Source organism: Lontra canadensis, unplaced genomic scaffold (assembly GCF_010015895.1).
Source record: "Lontra canadensis isolate GAN:19392208 unplaced genomic scaffold, GSC_riverotter_1.0 scaffold43, whole genome shotgun sequence".
Taxonomy (NCBI): Eukaryota; Metazoa; Chordata; class Mammalia; order Carnivora; family Mustelidae; genus Lontra; species Lontra canadensis.
The window spans coordinates 16163522-16179727 of NW_022631037.1; the positions used below are offsets into that span (position 1 = coordinate 16163522).

The 16206-nt window shown below is 50.7% G+C and overlaps 1 protein-coding gene across 1 annotated transcript; it reads left to right on the forward strand.

Annotated features, from left to right (window-relative positions):
• Positions 1-5772: 5772 nt before the first annotated feature.
• On the forward strand, positions 5773-13702 carry LOC116875899 (membrane primary amine oxidase-like). The gene is made up of 4 exons (XM_032871725.1): positions 5773-7558; positions 11830-12115; positions 12844-12973; positions 13217-13702. The coding sequence occupies exons 1-4, from the start codon at positions 5929-5931 to the stop codon at positions 13490-13492; spliced, it is 2322 nt and encodes a 773-aa protein (XP_032727616.1). The 5' UTR covers positions 5773-5928; the 3' UTR covers positions 13493-13702.
• The last annotated feature ends 2504 nt before the right edge of the window (positions 13703-16206 follow it).

Sequence of the window (16206 nt, forward strand, 5' to 3'; positions counted from 1 at the left end):
AGCTTACCTGTGGGTCAATGAAACAGTGGATGGGAACAAGTCAGAGAGCTGGAGAGAAACTAGGATCCAAACTAGGATCCTTCCAGGGAGACTGGAGCGAGGAGAACGGGGCAGGGATGGCCAGTTCAGTTACGGCATGGCCTGGGCTGGAAGCAGGAGTGACAACAGATTGAGGGAGAGGAGGGACTAGAGACTGGGACAGAGTAGAAAAGCAATGGATGCCATGGCCAGCTGTGACTCTAACACTGACTTTGTACTTCCTCTCTCCCTAACCTGAGTAGTTTCTCTGTTACATGCAGATCCATTTTCCACCTTGTGTGGCTCCTCCTTATGGCCAGCCGCAGGGCAGTCAGTGTGGGGGAGGCTGGGGGAAATGGAGAGACGGAATGCTGGTGTCCGCCCCACTCCTTCCCATGTGAATCTCATGACCTTGAAACCCATGTCCACACCAAAGCACATGAGTGCTTGTATGCGGTCTTATGTGTGAGTGGGTGTTCATGTTCACCAGCTTTTGTCGGAAAATGTGACTGTGTGTGATTGTGTCTCTACTTCTCCCCAGGGGGACTACCACTCCTGCCCCAGCCTCAAATGAGAGGAGGCAGGAGGGACATGCAGATTGTCAGAACACCTGCCCAGCTGGGGTCAGGAGGGCTGCAAGGTGGACCCCCAGCCCCCTTCCCCAACCCAGTCTCTTCCTTTGACTACTGAGGCCAGCTTCAAATGTTGGCCTCGTGTTTGTGACCCAGTGACAAGAGTGTATATTCACCAAGCATGTTAAGTTCTGAAGGAACCAGTGCCCCCAAAGCTAGACTAGGACATGGGCTCCTTGCTCTAAGAGAAGCTGGACGAGGGGAGCCTAAGGCTTAGCTCAGAGGGCATAGCTGGGACTTCTCTAGAACATAGACACTAGAATGCTCTGGAAGGGGCACAACATGTATTCTCCTGCCTCTGCTTTCCCCTGTGAAGGGTTCCAGCTCCAAGTGCAAGAGGATTCCTTTGTGCATTCAGCAAAGATGTACAGCGTGCCTTCTAAGGACCAGGCCCACACGAGGCATGAGGATACATTAGTGAATTAGATGCACAGGTTTTGTCCTCGGAGGAGCGAGGCTAGTAAAGGACAGTTGCAGTCAGGACTGCAAGGAAGGGGGAGGAGGCCAAGAGCAGAGTCTCCTGACTCAATCCTAGGGGCTGGGGAAGTCTTCCTGTGGGACAAAATGTCTAAACTGGGGACAAGGAGGACAATGGAGAGAACTTTCCAGGCTGGGGAAACAGCATGATCAAAGGCCAAGAGGTGACAAAGCAGCACCATCGAAGTACCCAAGTTCATTGCCTGGCATGTGGGCTATAAGGAGAGCCTGGAGGGACAGATGAGGCATGTTCCTGCAAGCCATGGTTACCCTAAAGAAAAATGTGGAGCCATGAAAGGATTTGGGGCAAGGGAGTAAGAAGATTCAGATTTGCTGATTTCAGGATATTCCCTCTTGCCCAGATACAAAGAAAGGAGTTGACAGAAGACCTGACCATGGGCAGTGAGTCAGAAGTAAGAACTAATGGTGGCCTGGACATCATTTCAGGCCCCGGGGCCCCGGGGAGGACTCCTCTGGGGAGTCTGGCCTGCTGTTTCAGAGCGCCCCCATCAGAATCCCACATCTGGGTTCCTCCCTCCTCCCACCTTCTGCTGAGGTTGCTGGGAAAGAGAGGTGGGATCTCTGGCCCCTGACTGGGCTTTCTCCAAGCACCCCATTACCTCCTAATGGAAGAGCATTATAGTTCATTTAATGGGATCGCTTCGGAAAGTCAGTTGCTGAAGAAAAATCCCACCCAACAATCAGGCTCTTCTGAAGTTGGTATGGTTATGTGATAATTGGTTAGATCATCCCTGTAGACTTTAAATGGTGCAAACTAGGTTTGAAAAAAAATTAAACCCCTATAAAAGAGAAAGTACCTTGCCTACCCCTGACAGCATCTTTGACTGGGTTTGGCCATGAGGATGGGCTCAGTAATTCCACAGCCTCTTTATCTGGTTAAGGGGGAGCCCTGCCCTTCAGGCTCTTTCTAGAAGGTTCTCCTTCAGTTATCCATCCACTCTTCTGCTTGTATTTTCCCTCCCTCTCTCTTGACTGGTTCTTCTCCACTCTCATCTTGCCAAGCCTTCCACAGGGACCCTGAATCTCCTGGGTCGGGGGAGGTCTTTGCTCTGCCTGTGCCTTTGCAAAAACTCCTTCCTCCAAGGAGTGTCCTCCCGCAGTCACTCCTCCACCCACTGCCCTCCCTCTGGCCCACAGCCAGACACTGCCCCGACAAAGGTCACCAATGACTTCTAAATGCAAAATCAATGGGCCTTTCCAGCTGCCTACTTTCTGGATGGCTCAGTGACATTTGACATCTCCCACCCCCTTCTTGAAATTCTCTGCCTTGACCTCCCCACATTCTGACCCCTCCTCATCCGTTTTTGCTGCTTCTCATCTTCCATGCTGGTTCCTTTACCTCTGCTCCCCTATCAGCCCACATAGCCCCAAACTTTGGCTTTTTCCAGGACTCTGTCTTGGGTCTCCTGTCTTCTCTGTCCCAAAGTCCTCTGCCGGCGATCTCGGCCTCTCTTACTTTAACTGCTAATGCTTGCTGTTGGCCCAAATCTGGATTCTAGAACATCTCTCCTATGCTCCAGACACAGAGTCAACCACCTTATTTCTAGGCATCTCTACTGGGACTTCCCAGGAGCACCTCAAACTCAACCTTGTTGTTCCCCCTTAAACTTGCTGTTCTGCAAGTACATCCTTTCTAGTGAAAAGCCCAACAGGTCATAGGAAACCTTTGTGTCACCTAAGATACTGGGCTCATTCTCACCTACCCACACCCAATAAGGCACCCAGTCATCACACCTGCCCTTAAACATCTCAGACTCTTGCCTTCTTCTCTGTCCTCAAGGTCGCTGGTCTCATCCTGGCCCTCTGCCTCTGGTCTGTCCCATACCCAGGTGCCCTTCAACACTGTAGCCAGAGCTATCTCCCTACAAAGCAGATCTGAGAGGAGCATGAGCTGTGCGCTCCAGGTGGGCCCGGCTGACGGCTCAGGGCCTCTGGGGCAGCAACTCCGCTGAGACACCGCATTCTGGGGCCCAGTCTTCAGCCTGCAGACTGGGGGTGGACTCTGGCTCCCAGGGATAAACTCATCCCATTCATTGAGGCTGGGGCTGCATTTATTCAAAGGGAAATATGACCCAAGGAGAGGAGCAGGGCTGTGGTCCTGCCTCCTGAGTAATTCTCCAAAAGGGCCACCTTTTCAGCAAGTTTTTAGGGTCTTTGACCTGACAGCTGGGAAGATTTGAATGAAATGATATCAGAGGGGACAATGTGACAGCAAGACACATAGGGAAGGTGTCAGGGGTGACCTCTGTTATATTCAAGCTCTCCCACCAGCCAAGACAAAGGGCTCTCCCCGATCGTGACCCACCTTCCCATATGAGGGTCTGATGATACCTCACTAGAACGAACATTTTTGACCTCTGCTTGCCAATACTGGTCAGAGAAACCCCAGCCATCCTAACGATGTGTTCTTAGCTGGGAGCTGAGACAGTAACTTCTCCAAGAGCCCAGACTCAAGCTCCCTGGCTGGCGTGCTGCCTTGTGGCCAGAGCTAACCCTCAACATTAGATCCTGGTCCCTCTTGGGCAACCCTCTCAGGTCCTTTCCCTCTTTGGGAAATTTGTACTGTCGCTCGATAAACTTTACTATCGCCAAATAAACTTTGCTTTGCCTCCCATCACTCTTGTCTGGTCTACCTCTTCATTCTTCAAAGCAGCGTGACAAAAAGAACTGTGGTCATGGAAGGAAAAAATCCTGTAATACGGGGAGGAGAATAAATGGTTTATCTTTGTGCGCAAGACAAAAATATGACTAAGCAATTCACGAAAGATCTACAGATAGTCAATAAACATATGAAAAGATGGTCAGTGTCTCCAGTAGTACAGTAAATATGAAATAATGAGATACTATATTTTTACATGAACATTATCAAAAGAATTTTAAGATTGACAGTATCTGGAACCTGGGTGGCTCAGTCAGTTAAGCATCTACCTTCAGCTCAGGTCACGATCCCAGGGTCCTGGGATCGAGCCCCACATTGGACTCCCTGTTCAGCAGGAGGCCTGCTTCTCCCTCTCTCGCTACCCCCTGCTTGTGTGTGCTCTCTCGTCAAATAAATAGATAATATTTTTTTTTTTAAGTCAATAGTATCTTGTAATGCCAGTGGTAAGAACAAAAACAAAACAAAACAAAAAGATTCTGGTACCTCATATTCTAAAGGTCTCATGGCCCGTTTCCTGCCTCCGTGGTAGTAATCCTATTGTCCCTGTCTTGATGCAAGTTCTCTAGTCCTTCATCTCCATGTTACTGCTCAGTGTATGGGAGCCCTGGGTATGGCTTCTGCTCCCCAATACTCAGGGGTAGGTATTAAAGGTCATGTTTCTTTATGTCTATATTAGGCAACAAGCTCAGTGCCCTGGTACTTGGTTGGCGGGAAATTCAACAACATGTGCTCATCTTCAGGGTTAGGGAAGACTGTAGTCTGGGATCTGGGGGATGGTGGTCAGCCAGTCTTCAGGTGACAGCAGTCACTGCTATTATGTTCATTTTCTGCGGCCCCAAGACCAGCCTTGCTGGGAGGGGGGGGATCTGCCCTGGGGGATGACCCACACCCACTTTCTCCTGTGCCAACTCTCCCAGCTCTGAGATGCCTCACCGTCTACCCACAATTAGGACCTTGCCTGAAACACGTACCACACAAAACTTCCTGATCTGATCTCTTCTTCCCCCCATTTTGTCCCCGCCTCACACCAAATACACAGACCTTTTGGCCCTTTCCTGCCCATGCCGGGCTGTTTCGAGTTTCTCTACATTTTGAACCTTCTGTTTCCTTTGGCTGTCGTATCTTTCCTCTTCCCCACCACCTCCCATTGATGAACATACTCCATCGATCTAATGTCTTCCCAGGCAAATCTTCCTGGGCAGGTCCATGTTGGAAAGGATTCTCCCCCAGGCTGATGAGGGAAGCATGTGCCCTCCAGGGAACCCTCAGTCTCTTCTTGTTCCCCTGGGGACCTGGCTGCCCAGGTGAGTGTGGCCTCCTCCCATTACCTAGCAAAGAAGGGAGGTGGCTTCCCCCTCTGCCTCTGCAATGTTTTCCTGGAAGTGGAGGGCTGTGGGCTTCTAATTAATTCCACAGCCAGTTTGCCAAGCCCTCTGACCTCTGACTTGGCCCATCAGTCTGACTTAAAGGGGAGACGAGGGGTTTTCTCTTACACTCTGCACCTGCCCCCCACCACCTCAATTTCTGACTGGCTCCACACCCTATGCACTGCCCTCCAGTGATCTAGGGTGCTCAGAGCCTCCCCACTGTAGATCTGGCTCCGGGCTTCAGCCTCCCAGCTCCCCCCAGGTGCTCTGTGTTCTCAGCATTACTCTCGAGCCTGCTGGTAGGGGTGGGCAGGTGCGTTTCGCTCGCAAGCTCGTACCAAGGAAAAAGATTCTACCTGGAGAGTGGAGGAAGAACCCAAGGACAGTCCCTTTCTGTTCCCGTTTCTTCTTCCTCTTGCCTCCCTCCAGCTGTATTATTTCCAAAACCTACCCTTCCCCCAGCTTGGTTCTCCGACCCTGACCCTGAGTGTTTGATTTGGAACAAGGGGACAGAGGCTTACGTGGGCCACTTAAAGTCCAGGTTCCTACTTTAGCTCCACCTCCCGAGCTTTGTCTGACCCCTGGCCCCCTCCAGCTCCACTCCTACCTCCATCTGCCCTCGGCAGCTTATCGTCAATGTGCCCATCTCGCCTCCTGCCCAGCAGCACTACTCAGAGACCAGGACACTCCAGAGACCCAAAGACATCATGCTCCCAGGTCCTGTCTTTTCTCTTTGTATTTCCCATTCTGCATAATGATTCAGGAGCCTAAGGACCGTCCACAAGACTTAACTATGGCTATTTTCATTATTTTTTCCCTGTGTAGTGTGCTGGTGACAGGCTTGGGTGAAGGTGGGAGTGAGAAGGGAGTGGAAAGGGAAGGTGAACCCGGCGAGCCTCCCCGCTGTCCCCTCATGTCCCACAGTGCCCAGCCCTGGACACACCCCAGCCAGAGCCAGCTGTTTGCAGACCTGAGCCGAGACGAGCTGACAGCTGTGATGAGCTTCCTGACCCAGCAGCTAGGGCCAGACCTGGTGGATGCAGCCCAGGCCCGCCCCTCGGACAACTGCATCTTCTCGGTGGAGCTGCACCTGCCCCCCAAGGCCGCCGCCCTGGCCCACCTGGACAGGGGGAGCCCCCCACCTGCCCGGGAGGCACTGGCCATCGTCTTCTTCGGTGGACAGCCTCAGCCCAACGTGAGTGAGCTGGTGGTGGGGCCGCTGCCACGGCCCTCCTACCTGCGGGATGTGACGGTGGAGCGTTACGGGGGCCCCCTGCCCTACCACCGCCGCCCCGTGTTGCTCCGAGAGTACCTGGACATAGACCGGCTGATCTTCGACAGAGAGCTGCCCCAGGCTGCCGGCCTCCTCCACCACTGCTGCTTCTACCAACGCCAAGGACAGAACCTTGTGACGATGAACACGGCTCCCCGAGGTCTACAGTCAGGGGACCGGGCCACCTGGTTTGGTCTCTACTACAACATCTCGGGGGCTGGCTTTTTCCTGCACCCCGTGGGGTTGGAGTTGCTGGTAGACCACAAGGCTCTGGACCCTGCCCGCTGGACCATCCAGAAGGTGTTCTTTCAAGGTCGCTACTATGAGAGTTTGGCCCAGCTGGAGGACCAGTTTGAGACTGGCCTGGTGAATGTGGTGCTGGTCCCAGACAATGGCACAGGTGGATCCTGGTCCCTCAAGCCCCAGGGGCCCCCCGGCCCGCCGCCTCCTCTGCAGTTCTATCCCCAGGGCCCCCGCTTCGGTGTCCAGGGGAGTCGAGTGACCTCCTCATTGTGGACTTTCTCCTTTGGCCTTGGAGCTTTCAGTGGCCCCAGGATCTTTGACATTCGCTTCCGGGGAGAACGACTAGCTTATGAGATCAGCCTCCAGGAGGCCTTGGCTGTCTATGGTGGAAATTCTCCTTCTGCTCTGCGAAGCCGGTACACAGATGGTGGATTTGGCTTGGGTCACTTCTCTTCAACCCTGACCCGGGGGGTGGACTGCCCCTATGGGGCTACCTACGTGGACTGGCACTTCCTTCTGGAATCACACACCCCCAAGACAATACGCGATGCCATTTGTGTGTTTGAACAGAACCAGGGCCTCCCTCTGAGGCGACATCACTCAGATATCCACTCCCACTATTTTGGGGGCCTTGCAGAGACAGTGCTGGTGGTCAGATCTGTGTCGACCATGCTCAACTATGACTACGTGTGGGATATGGTCTTCCACCCCAACGGGGCCATAGAGGTCCGACTCCACGCCACCGGCTACATCAGCTCAACCTTCCTCTTTGGTGCCGCCCAAAGGTATGGGAACCGGGTTGGGGAGCACACGCTGGGCACGGTCCACACCCACAGCGCCCACTTCAAGGTGGATCTGGATGTAGGAGGTAAGACATCGCTGGGGAAGCAAGGATTCCAGCAGAGGGGACTGAGGTCTCCATGTCTTGCTTTAAGAATTGTCACTGAGGGGCGCCTGGGTAGCTCAGTGGGTTAAGCCTCTGCCTTCGGCTCAGGTCATGATCTCGGGGTCCTGGGATCAAGCCCCACATCAGGCGCTCTGCTCAGCAGGGAGCTGCTTCCCGTCTCTCTCTCTGCCTGACTCCCTGCCTACTTGTGATCTCTCTCTATATATATCACATAAATAAATAAAATCTTTAAAAAAAAAAAAGAATTGTCACTGAAAGATTAAAAGATTACAAGTGAAAGTCAGGTTCCTCAGAGATTTTCACGCTTAGCAGATGAGTTATTCTCCCATACTTAAGAAAAAAATTCTTCCATATTTTTAAATATAGCATCTGCAATATTTAATAAATTATAACATTTGTTATATTGTATACTATCTGTAAGTATCATATACTGATGTAAATATTTTGAATTTTCATTATCAAAATTGGATCATAACATATCTGTATTTTGCCACTTCTGTTTTTTTCACATAACAATGTATCATTCATGCAAGCAACAAATAGTTACTGAGTGCATTTTTTTTTTTTTTAAGAAAGGGAGCAGGGGGAGGGGCAGAGGAAGAGAGAGAATCTTCAGCAGGTTCTACACCAGGCACAGACCCCAAAGCAGGGCTCCATCTCACGACCCTGAGACCATGACCTGAGCTGAAATCAAGAGTCGGACACCTAACCGACTGGTCACTCCAGCATCCCACGAACGGGTATTTGTGCCAGTCACATCCCTAATGCAATTTAACAAATGAAACAACAACCCTGCTCTCAAGAGGCTTACATTCTAATGGAGGAGTGGGCAACATGTGGAGTGCCTTTAAAAATGTGTATGATAGGGGCGCCTGGGTGGCTCAGTGGGTTAAGCTGCTGCCTTCAGCTCAGGTCATGATCTCAGGGTCCTGGGATCGAGCCCCGCATCGGGCTCTCTGCTCAGCGGGGAGCCTGCTTCCTCCTCTCTCTCTGCCTGCCTCTCTGCCTGCTTGTGATCTCTCTCTGTAAAATAAATAAATAAGATCTTTAAAAAAAATGTGTATGATAGAAACATTATTATGCTTAACTACTCTGTGCCTCAGTTTACCCAAGTGTAAAAATGGTGTAAGAGTGCATTCTTAGTAAGACTACTAGAGGATTAATGATGAGTACCTTAAAACAACATCTCTTAAAAATATTTATTTATTTATTTCCCTAATCTCTACACCCAGCATGGGACTCGAACTCACAGCCCCAGATTGAAAGCCTCATGCTTTTCTGACTGAGCCAGCCAGGGGCCCCCAAAACAATTTCTCTTTTGAAATAATTTTAGACTGAAGAAAAGTTGCAAACATTGTCCAGTTCCCATATATCCTTCACCCAGCTCCCCCTAATGTTAACATCTTATACAATCGCAGTATGGCGATCAAAACCAGGAGATGAATATTATTACAGTACTATTATCTAAATTACAGACCCTATTAGAGTTTCATTAGTTCTTCCATTAATTTTCTTTTTCTGTTCCAGGATCTAATCCAGGATCCCACACTGCTTTTATTTGACTTTTCTCCTTAGTTTCCTCCAATCTAAGACAGCTCCTTGGGCTTTTCTTGTCTTCCATGACCTTGACATTAGGGAAGATTTTGGTCATTATGTAGTACGGTGGCTCTTAAATTGGGTTTCTCTGTTATTTTCTCATGATAAGATTGAGATTGTACTTTTTTTTTTTACAAGAAAACCAGAGAGATAACATTATGCCCTTCTCAGTGCATCATATCAAGAGGTATGTGAGGTTGATATGTCTTATTACCAGTGATGTTGACCTCAAGCACTTGGTTAAGATGGCGTTTTCTGACTTTCTCCATTTTACAAGTTAGTACTTTTCCCAGGCACCTGGTGGTTCAGTCAGTTCAGTGTCTGCCTTCAGCTCGGGTCATGATCCTAGGGTCCTGGGGTCAAGCCCCACGTTGGGATCTCTGCAAGGCAGGGAGCCTGCTTCTCTCGCTCCTTCTGCCCATTACTCTGCCTGCTTGTGCTCTCTCTCTGTCAAATAAATAAGTTTTTATTTATTTATTTATTTGACAGAGAGAGCAGGAACACAAACAGGGGAGTGTTGGGGGTGCCCCAATAAATAAACTATTTTTTTAAAAGTTAGTATTTTTCCATTTGCAATTAATAAATATCTTGGGGCGGGGTGCCTGGGTGGTTCAGTGGGTTAAACCTCTGCCTTCAGCTGAGGTCATGATCTCAAAGTCCTGGGATCAAGCCCCGCATCGGGCTCTCTGCTCAGAAATAAGCCTGCTTCCCCCACTCTCTCCGCCTGCCTCTCTGCTTGCCTGTGATCTGTTTGTCAAGTAAATAAATAAAAACCTTAAAAAAATAAATATCCTGGGGCAATTACTTTGATGCTATACAAATATCCTATTTCTTTTCTTCTTAAATTCTTGCCTACTAATTTTTACCCTCTGTTGGTAGACTTTTTTTTTTTTTTTGCAAGAATTATTACTGCAACATTTCCCTACTGGTCATTTCAAATTTTTTTCTGTATTCTTTATACATTAATTAATTAATTAGAATTCTCCACAAGGAAAAATTATCCTCCATTGACATTGATTTATATATGCAATTATTCATAACTGCACAGATTCATAGATATTTATTTTATTCTAAGGGTTACAACCCAGCAGTATCATTTATTCTGTTCCTTGCACTATCCCAGTATTGGCCATTGGGAGATGCTTCCAGTTGGTTCTTGTTCCTTTTGATATGCCGCCATCCTTTTTTGAGTGCTTCTTTCTTTTTGGCACCATGGGATGTTCCTTTTTTTTTTTTTTTTAATTCATTTGAGAGAGAGAGACACCCAGGTGCCCCCAAGATGTTCCAGTTTGAGCTTGTATTTTCCCTGCTCCAGCCCTGGAATCCAACCACTTCTCCAAGGAGCTCTGGCTCCTTTTTACTGGAGGATGCTCTTTAGAAACCAAGCCCAAGGCACCCAGGGTGCTCAGTAGCACTGGGCCGTCATTGCTTTTAGGCTCACTCCTTGGACTTAGCTAGAAAATTACATTATGTATTCTACCTGACATGCACATCTCTCTATCTCCACACCTAAGCAAGGATGGTTCTTCAAGCTCTTTGAACTATGCCTGACATGTAGTGAGAAGTATTAACCATTGTTGCTGTCATTATGGTCCCCATGAGCCCATTGTGTGGATGTTCCAGAAAAAACTGTTGACCTTTCATTGTCACCTGTGGTGTGGACCGGGGGCAGTGAATCCCCAAAAGGAAAGCGAGAGTCTACTTCTACTTTGGCCTATGTTCCTTACTGCTCTTTGGTCTCAGGGCAAAGTTGACTCCCAAAAGGGTCCTAGTTAGATTCTAATGAAAATCATTCAAAATTCCCGGAGCTCAAGGAACAGACTTTGCCTTTGGCCCTGCTCTTAATTCCTCGCCAAGCCCCAAACGATAGGAAGCACCGTCAAGCTCCGGCAACATTGGGCCCGGCTCTGATTTGCCTTCCCTCTGGCTTGTCTGTCTTCTGTCTGCGTGTCGTGTGCCCACTCTGTGTGGCTCTCCTCTGTGTGCTGCTGTGTGGGCAATGCAGAGCCAGAGTGAGACCGGGGTCCCCAGCATCACCACAATGCTAACCTCCTGCCCTTGGTGACAAGCCTGAGCATGTTACTTAAATTCCCTACATTCCCATCTCTACAATGGGCGCAAGGGTAGTTCCTCTTTCATAGGGTTGCAGTATGAGTAAAGCACCAATGTTCTGCAGTGCAGAGCTCCTTGAGGGGTAATGAATGTGAGCTACCGCTGTTATTATGATCATGATAAAGCAGTTCCAGTGATGCTATGGGGTTTCATTCATTAGCCACAGACCCTTTCCTTGGGTCAGAAGGAATCAGACTCTGCACATGGCCTGCTAGGCTGCTCCAACCTCAGGGCAACCATCCTCTTGGCCAGCCCTCAAAGGGACGAGGTCAGTGGAGGCCCAGTCACAAGGTGTCCGGGATTATTCCCAGAAATGACATCAGGCAGAAACACCATCACCAGATCTCTGGATTGGGGTATCTTGGGGAGAGGGAGGGAAGCAGGGACACACTCCATCCTGGGTTTCTCCTTGGCCCCACTCTGAGGCGGTGAGTGGCAGGGAAGGGACAGAGTCTAGAGGGAACAGGGCAGCTGCATGACTGGCCCTCCCTCCTCTCCCCCTACATCCCCACCCCTCTCTGCAGGACTGGAGAACTGGGTCTGGGCTGAGGACATGACCTATGTCCCCACGGCAGTCCCCTGGAGCCCCGAGCACCAGGTGCAGAGGCTGCAGGTGACCCGGAAGCTGCTGGAGACCGAGGAGCAGGCCTCCTTCCCCCTGGGAGGCGTCCCGCCCCGCTACATGTACCTGGCCAGCAACCACAGCAACAAGTGGGGTCACCCGCGGGGCTACCGTGTCCAGGTGCTCAGCTTTGCAGGGGAGCCGCTGCCCCAGAACAGCTCCTTGGAGAGAGCCTTCAGCTGGGGGAGGTGAGTGGTGGGGTGTCACGGCTGGAGGAGGTGGACTGTAAGACAGACTCATGTGGCTGAGAAGCTACATTGTCCCAACCTCCCGCAGGTGTGCGTGCACATACACAGTCACAAATGCACGCGCACAAACACACGCTCCTGTGGCCACAATCTTAGTGCCGCTCAAAATGAAGCCAGCCCTCTGCACGGAGGGAGAGATGGAGAGCTCCGTGCTGAGTCAAACATGCTGAGATGTGGAAGGCGGAGTCCAGGCTGCGGGCACACGGGGCTGCACTGTGCCATTCTTTCAACTTTTCTGCATGTTTAAAATGTTCACAATGAAAGTCGGAGGAAAACACCAAGAGGAAGAGAGGAACGTGGATCGGAGGGAATATACTGTCCTAACACCCAGGCAGTCGACATCCTGGGCTGGACTGAGGATGGGAATCAGGCTTCGTCTGCACGCACGCATCCAGGGTGCGGGCTTAGATCCGGATGGACGCGTGAGGATGCCATTCCCACCTGAGGTCTGAACGGTGCGCCCGTGGATGTCGGAGATATGGGATACGGAACAAACTCCAGAACTCTGTGGGACAGAGAGACAGAAAGAGAACAAGTATACAGAGAATGATAATGAGGCTCGACACCATGAGACCGTTGTGCTCATTTCCGCTTTGTGTTCCCTCTTCGGTGGGGCCTTGGGCAGTAGGACAGGTTGCTCACCTCATGCTCTAATCCAATCTCCCTAGGTACCAGCTGGCCGTGACCCAGCGGAAGGAAGAGGAGCGCGGCAGCACCAGCATCTACAATTTGAACGACCCTTGGTCTCCCACCGTGGACTTCGCTGACTTCATCAACAACGAGACCATCGCAGGGAAGGTGAGCTGAGAGGGAGGAGGGGAAGGCAAGAGGGGGAGGGAAGGGGAGCAAGGATGAGCTGCCTCATTCACTCCTAAGCCGGATTCCTTGGGGGTCTTTAGAACCTACCGGGAAAGAAAGCTTTGTGATTTCACCTTTTTCCTGGGCTAGTGAGCTATATCCTCACATCCACAGCTGCTGTAGGAGGCAGGCCTGTCCCTCACGAAGCCAGGCCTCAGGATCCTCTTTCTTCTCCTCTGCCAGGACCTGGTGGCCTGGGTGACAGCTGGTTTCCTGCACATCCCACACGCGGAAGACGTTCCCAACACGGTGACTGTGGGGAACGGTGTGGGCTTCTTCCTCCGACCCTACAACTTCTTTGACCAGGACCCCTCCTTCGAGTCTGCGGATTCTGTCTATTTCCAGGGGGACCAGGATGCTGGGGCCTGCGAGGTCAACCCCCTGGCTTGCCTTCCCCAGGCTGCTGCCTGTGCCCCAGACCTCCCCGCCTTCTCCCACGGGGGCTTCTCTCACAACTAAGGGGTCCCCGGGATGGGGAATGTGCCAGGGACCCCAGGGCCAGGCTGTGGGGAGAGGAGCAGTGGGTGCTGGGCCAGGGGGCCTGATGCCCTCTTTTCCTTCCTTCCACCTGGAAGCTCCCCGCCTCCCCTTCCCCTCAGGCCCCCTCTCTATGGCCCTCCCTGACACCCCCTCCCTGCTGGGAGCATCCTGAGCCTGTGATGCCTGGCACTGGGGAAGGGGCAGAGACCCCAGACCTGCTGGGTTCCTGTCCCAGAGAGAAGAATGGCCAGCTGATGCCCGGACTGATGGCCAAGCTTTTCCCAGAAGACTCCTGTTTCTAACAGTTTTTTAATCTTACTTTTTTTTTTTAACAAGATATGACTCTGCATGCCATTAAATCGCATATACATTAAACATGTACAAGTTAGGGGTTTTTAGTATATTTACAAAGTTGTGCAACTGTCACCCTATCCACTTCCAGAGCATTCTCAACACCTGAGAAAGAAACCCCAGACCTGGGTGCCTGGGTGGCTCAATGGGTTAAGCTTCTGCCTCCGGCCCAGGTCATGATCTCAGGGTCCTGGGATCAAGTCCCGCATTGGGCTCTCTGCTTGGCAGGGAGCCTGCTTCCTCCTCCTCTCTCTCTCTCTGCCTACTTGTAATCTCTCTCTGTCAAACAAATAAATAAAAATCTTAAAAAAAAGAAAAAAAAAAAGAAAGAAAGAAAAGAAACCTCGGACCTGTTAGCACCCTCTTTTCCCTCCAACCCCTTCCCGGCTCTAGGCAACCACTCAGCTTTCTGTCATTGTCGATTTGCTGATATTCTGGACATCTCGTATAAAGAGATTTGTACAGTACGTAGCCTTCTGTGATTGGCTTCTTTCCATCAGCATCACGTGTCTGAGGTGCGGACGTGTTGGAGCAGGTGTCTGTCTTTCATTCCCTAATGGCTGAGTCCCGTTCCAACCCAGGGATAGACCACACTTTGTTCATCCGTTCTTTCCTTGATGGCCATATGGCTTGTTTCCACTTTGTGGACTATGCCTCAGTGAACCTTCGTGGACAAGCTCTTGCGTGGACAGACATTTTCATTTCTCTTCAGCACACCCGGGCGTGGAACTGCTGGGGCGTACAGTCGCCTGAGGCTTAACCTTTTGAGGAATCACAGACCATTGTCCAACACAACTGCACCATTACTTATCCCTTCTTCTTTTTTTTATTGAGCTAAAACATACATTACACAAAATTTACACAAAATTTATACAAAATTATAAAAACTGATCATTTTTAGATGTACAGTTGAGTGTCATTAACATTCAGAAGCCTTCTGGGGCCTTCCCAGCTCCTCCTCTGTCCTTGAGTCTGGAATGAAGACGAGGCCTCCAGAGACCAGCTGTTCTCTCGAATACCAGGGCAGCGTCCCCACCAGGCCTGTGGCCTTCTTATTCCAGCACATTCCTTCTCCCCGCTGAGTTCCTCTTCCTCCTCCTCTTCCTACTTCAGCTTCTGCTCCCTGGCGTTTCCCTCCTCTCGGTACCTGAATAAAAATGTTCCTCCTGTCATCTTGTCATCTGTCTCCTCTGCCAAATAGTCTTCTGAGTTTCTGACATGGATGGAGACCATAGGGAAAATGCTTTTGAGATAGGATGGTCAAGTGACAGAAGCAATTCAGGGGGTTTTGTGGGTGGAATGTTCTAAGGGCTATGAGTGACAGTGGCCTCCGTTCCATCAGCCAGCCCCCATGACCAGAACGTCACTGAAGATAGGAACCAGAAAGCATCCAGAGCCTGGCCCTAAGGCCTGGTGCTGTCTGATCAGGGGCAGGCATGCCAACGAGCCAGGGGTGTCCCAGTGGGAACCAGCCTGGCCTGGTCAGGCAACAGCCTCCAGGGCCTCCCATCCCCATTGGCCTTCCTGGGGTATATAATGTGGATGAGCATAAATAAGAACTAGAAGAGTTTCCAGAAAAGAGTGTGGGGGCAAGAGTAAGATTGGGAGATGACTCCAGCTAAAGAAACCCATGGGGAAAGTGGTGTCCACACCTCTGCTTGGATAGCTTGCCTACTTGTGTCAGTCTCTTTTCTAGAAAACAGGGTTGTGGGGTCAGGAAGAGAGGGGCTTCCTTTCCCAGGAGGAAGACCAGGCCACTGACCCAGCCCTAGGGGAGGGCAAGCCGTGGCAAGAGGGTAATTGAGGGCACAGAGATTTGGGTCCAGCTCAACTTGAGAGCAGAGAGAAATGCCAAGACACCATGGAAATCCTGTGCTTCCCTCGAGAATGGCCTACACCCCCAGGCTTAACCAGGTGATCTGGAAAGGAACTAAGTTCTGGCAAAGGGACCTTCAAACAAAGACTAAAAGCCATGGGAGCCACACTCGATTCAAGAATAGCAGCAGGATATGGTGAAATCTCTCAGATGGAGAAGGCGTGAAGGCAGAGCTGGTTAAGACAGTTAAACTGATGCTTCTTTCCATTTTGTTTCTAAGTTCAGCAATTTAGTGTCTCTTAATCCTCTCAGCCCGGATAAATACCCTGTTTGGACTTCCTTGTGTTTCCTTGTGTGAAAAAATTTAAACCATGTTGGGTATAGATGCTCTCCTCTTGGCTCCCCCTAGCCCGCACCAAGGAAATGCGGGGAGGAGCCAAGAATGCTTTTCTTGGCTGTTCCAGCTCTGCTTCTCCTCTTGCAAGAATGGGGAGAGGGGACACATGCCCCCAGGCTGAGGTCTGTG

Bases quoted from the DNA above. Each gene is read 5' to 3' on its own strand.
- LOC116875899 (XM_032871725.1), top strand. From the start codon at position 5,929: ATGATTCAGGAGCCTAAGGACCGTCCACAAGACTTAACTATGGCTATT. The intron at 7,559-11,829 runs GTAAGACATCGC...CCCTCTCTGCAG, and splicing joins GGTGGATCTGGATGTAGGAG to GACTGGAGAACTGGGTCTGG. The intron at 12,974-13,216 runs GTGAGCTGAGAG...CTCCTCTGCCAG, and splicing joins ACGAGACCATCGCAGGGAAG to GACCTGGTGGCCTGGGTGAC.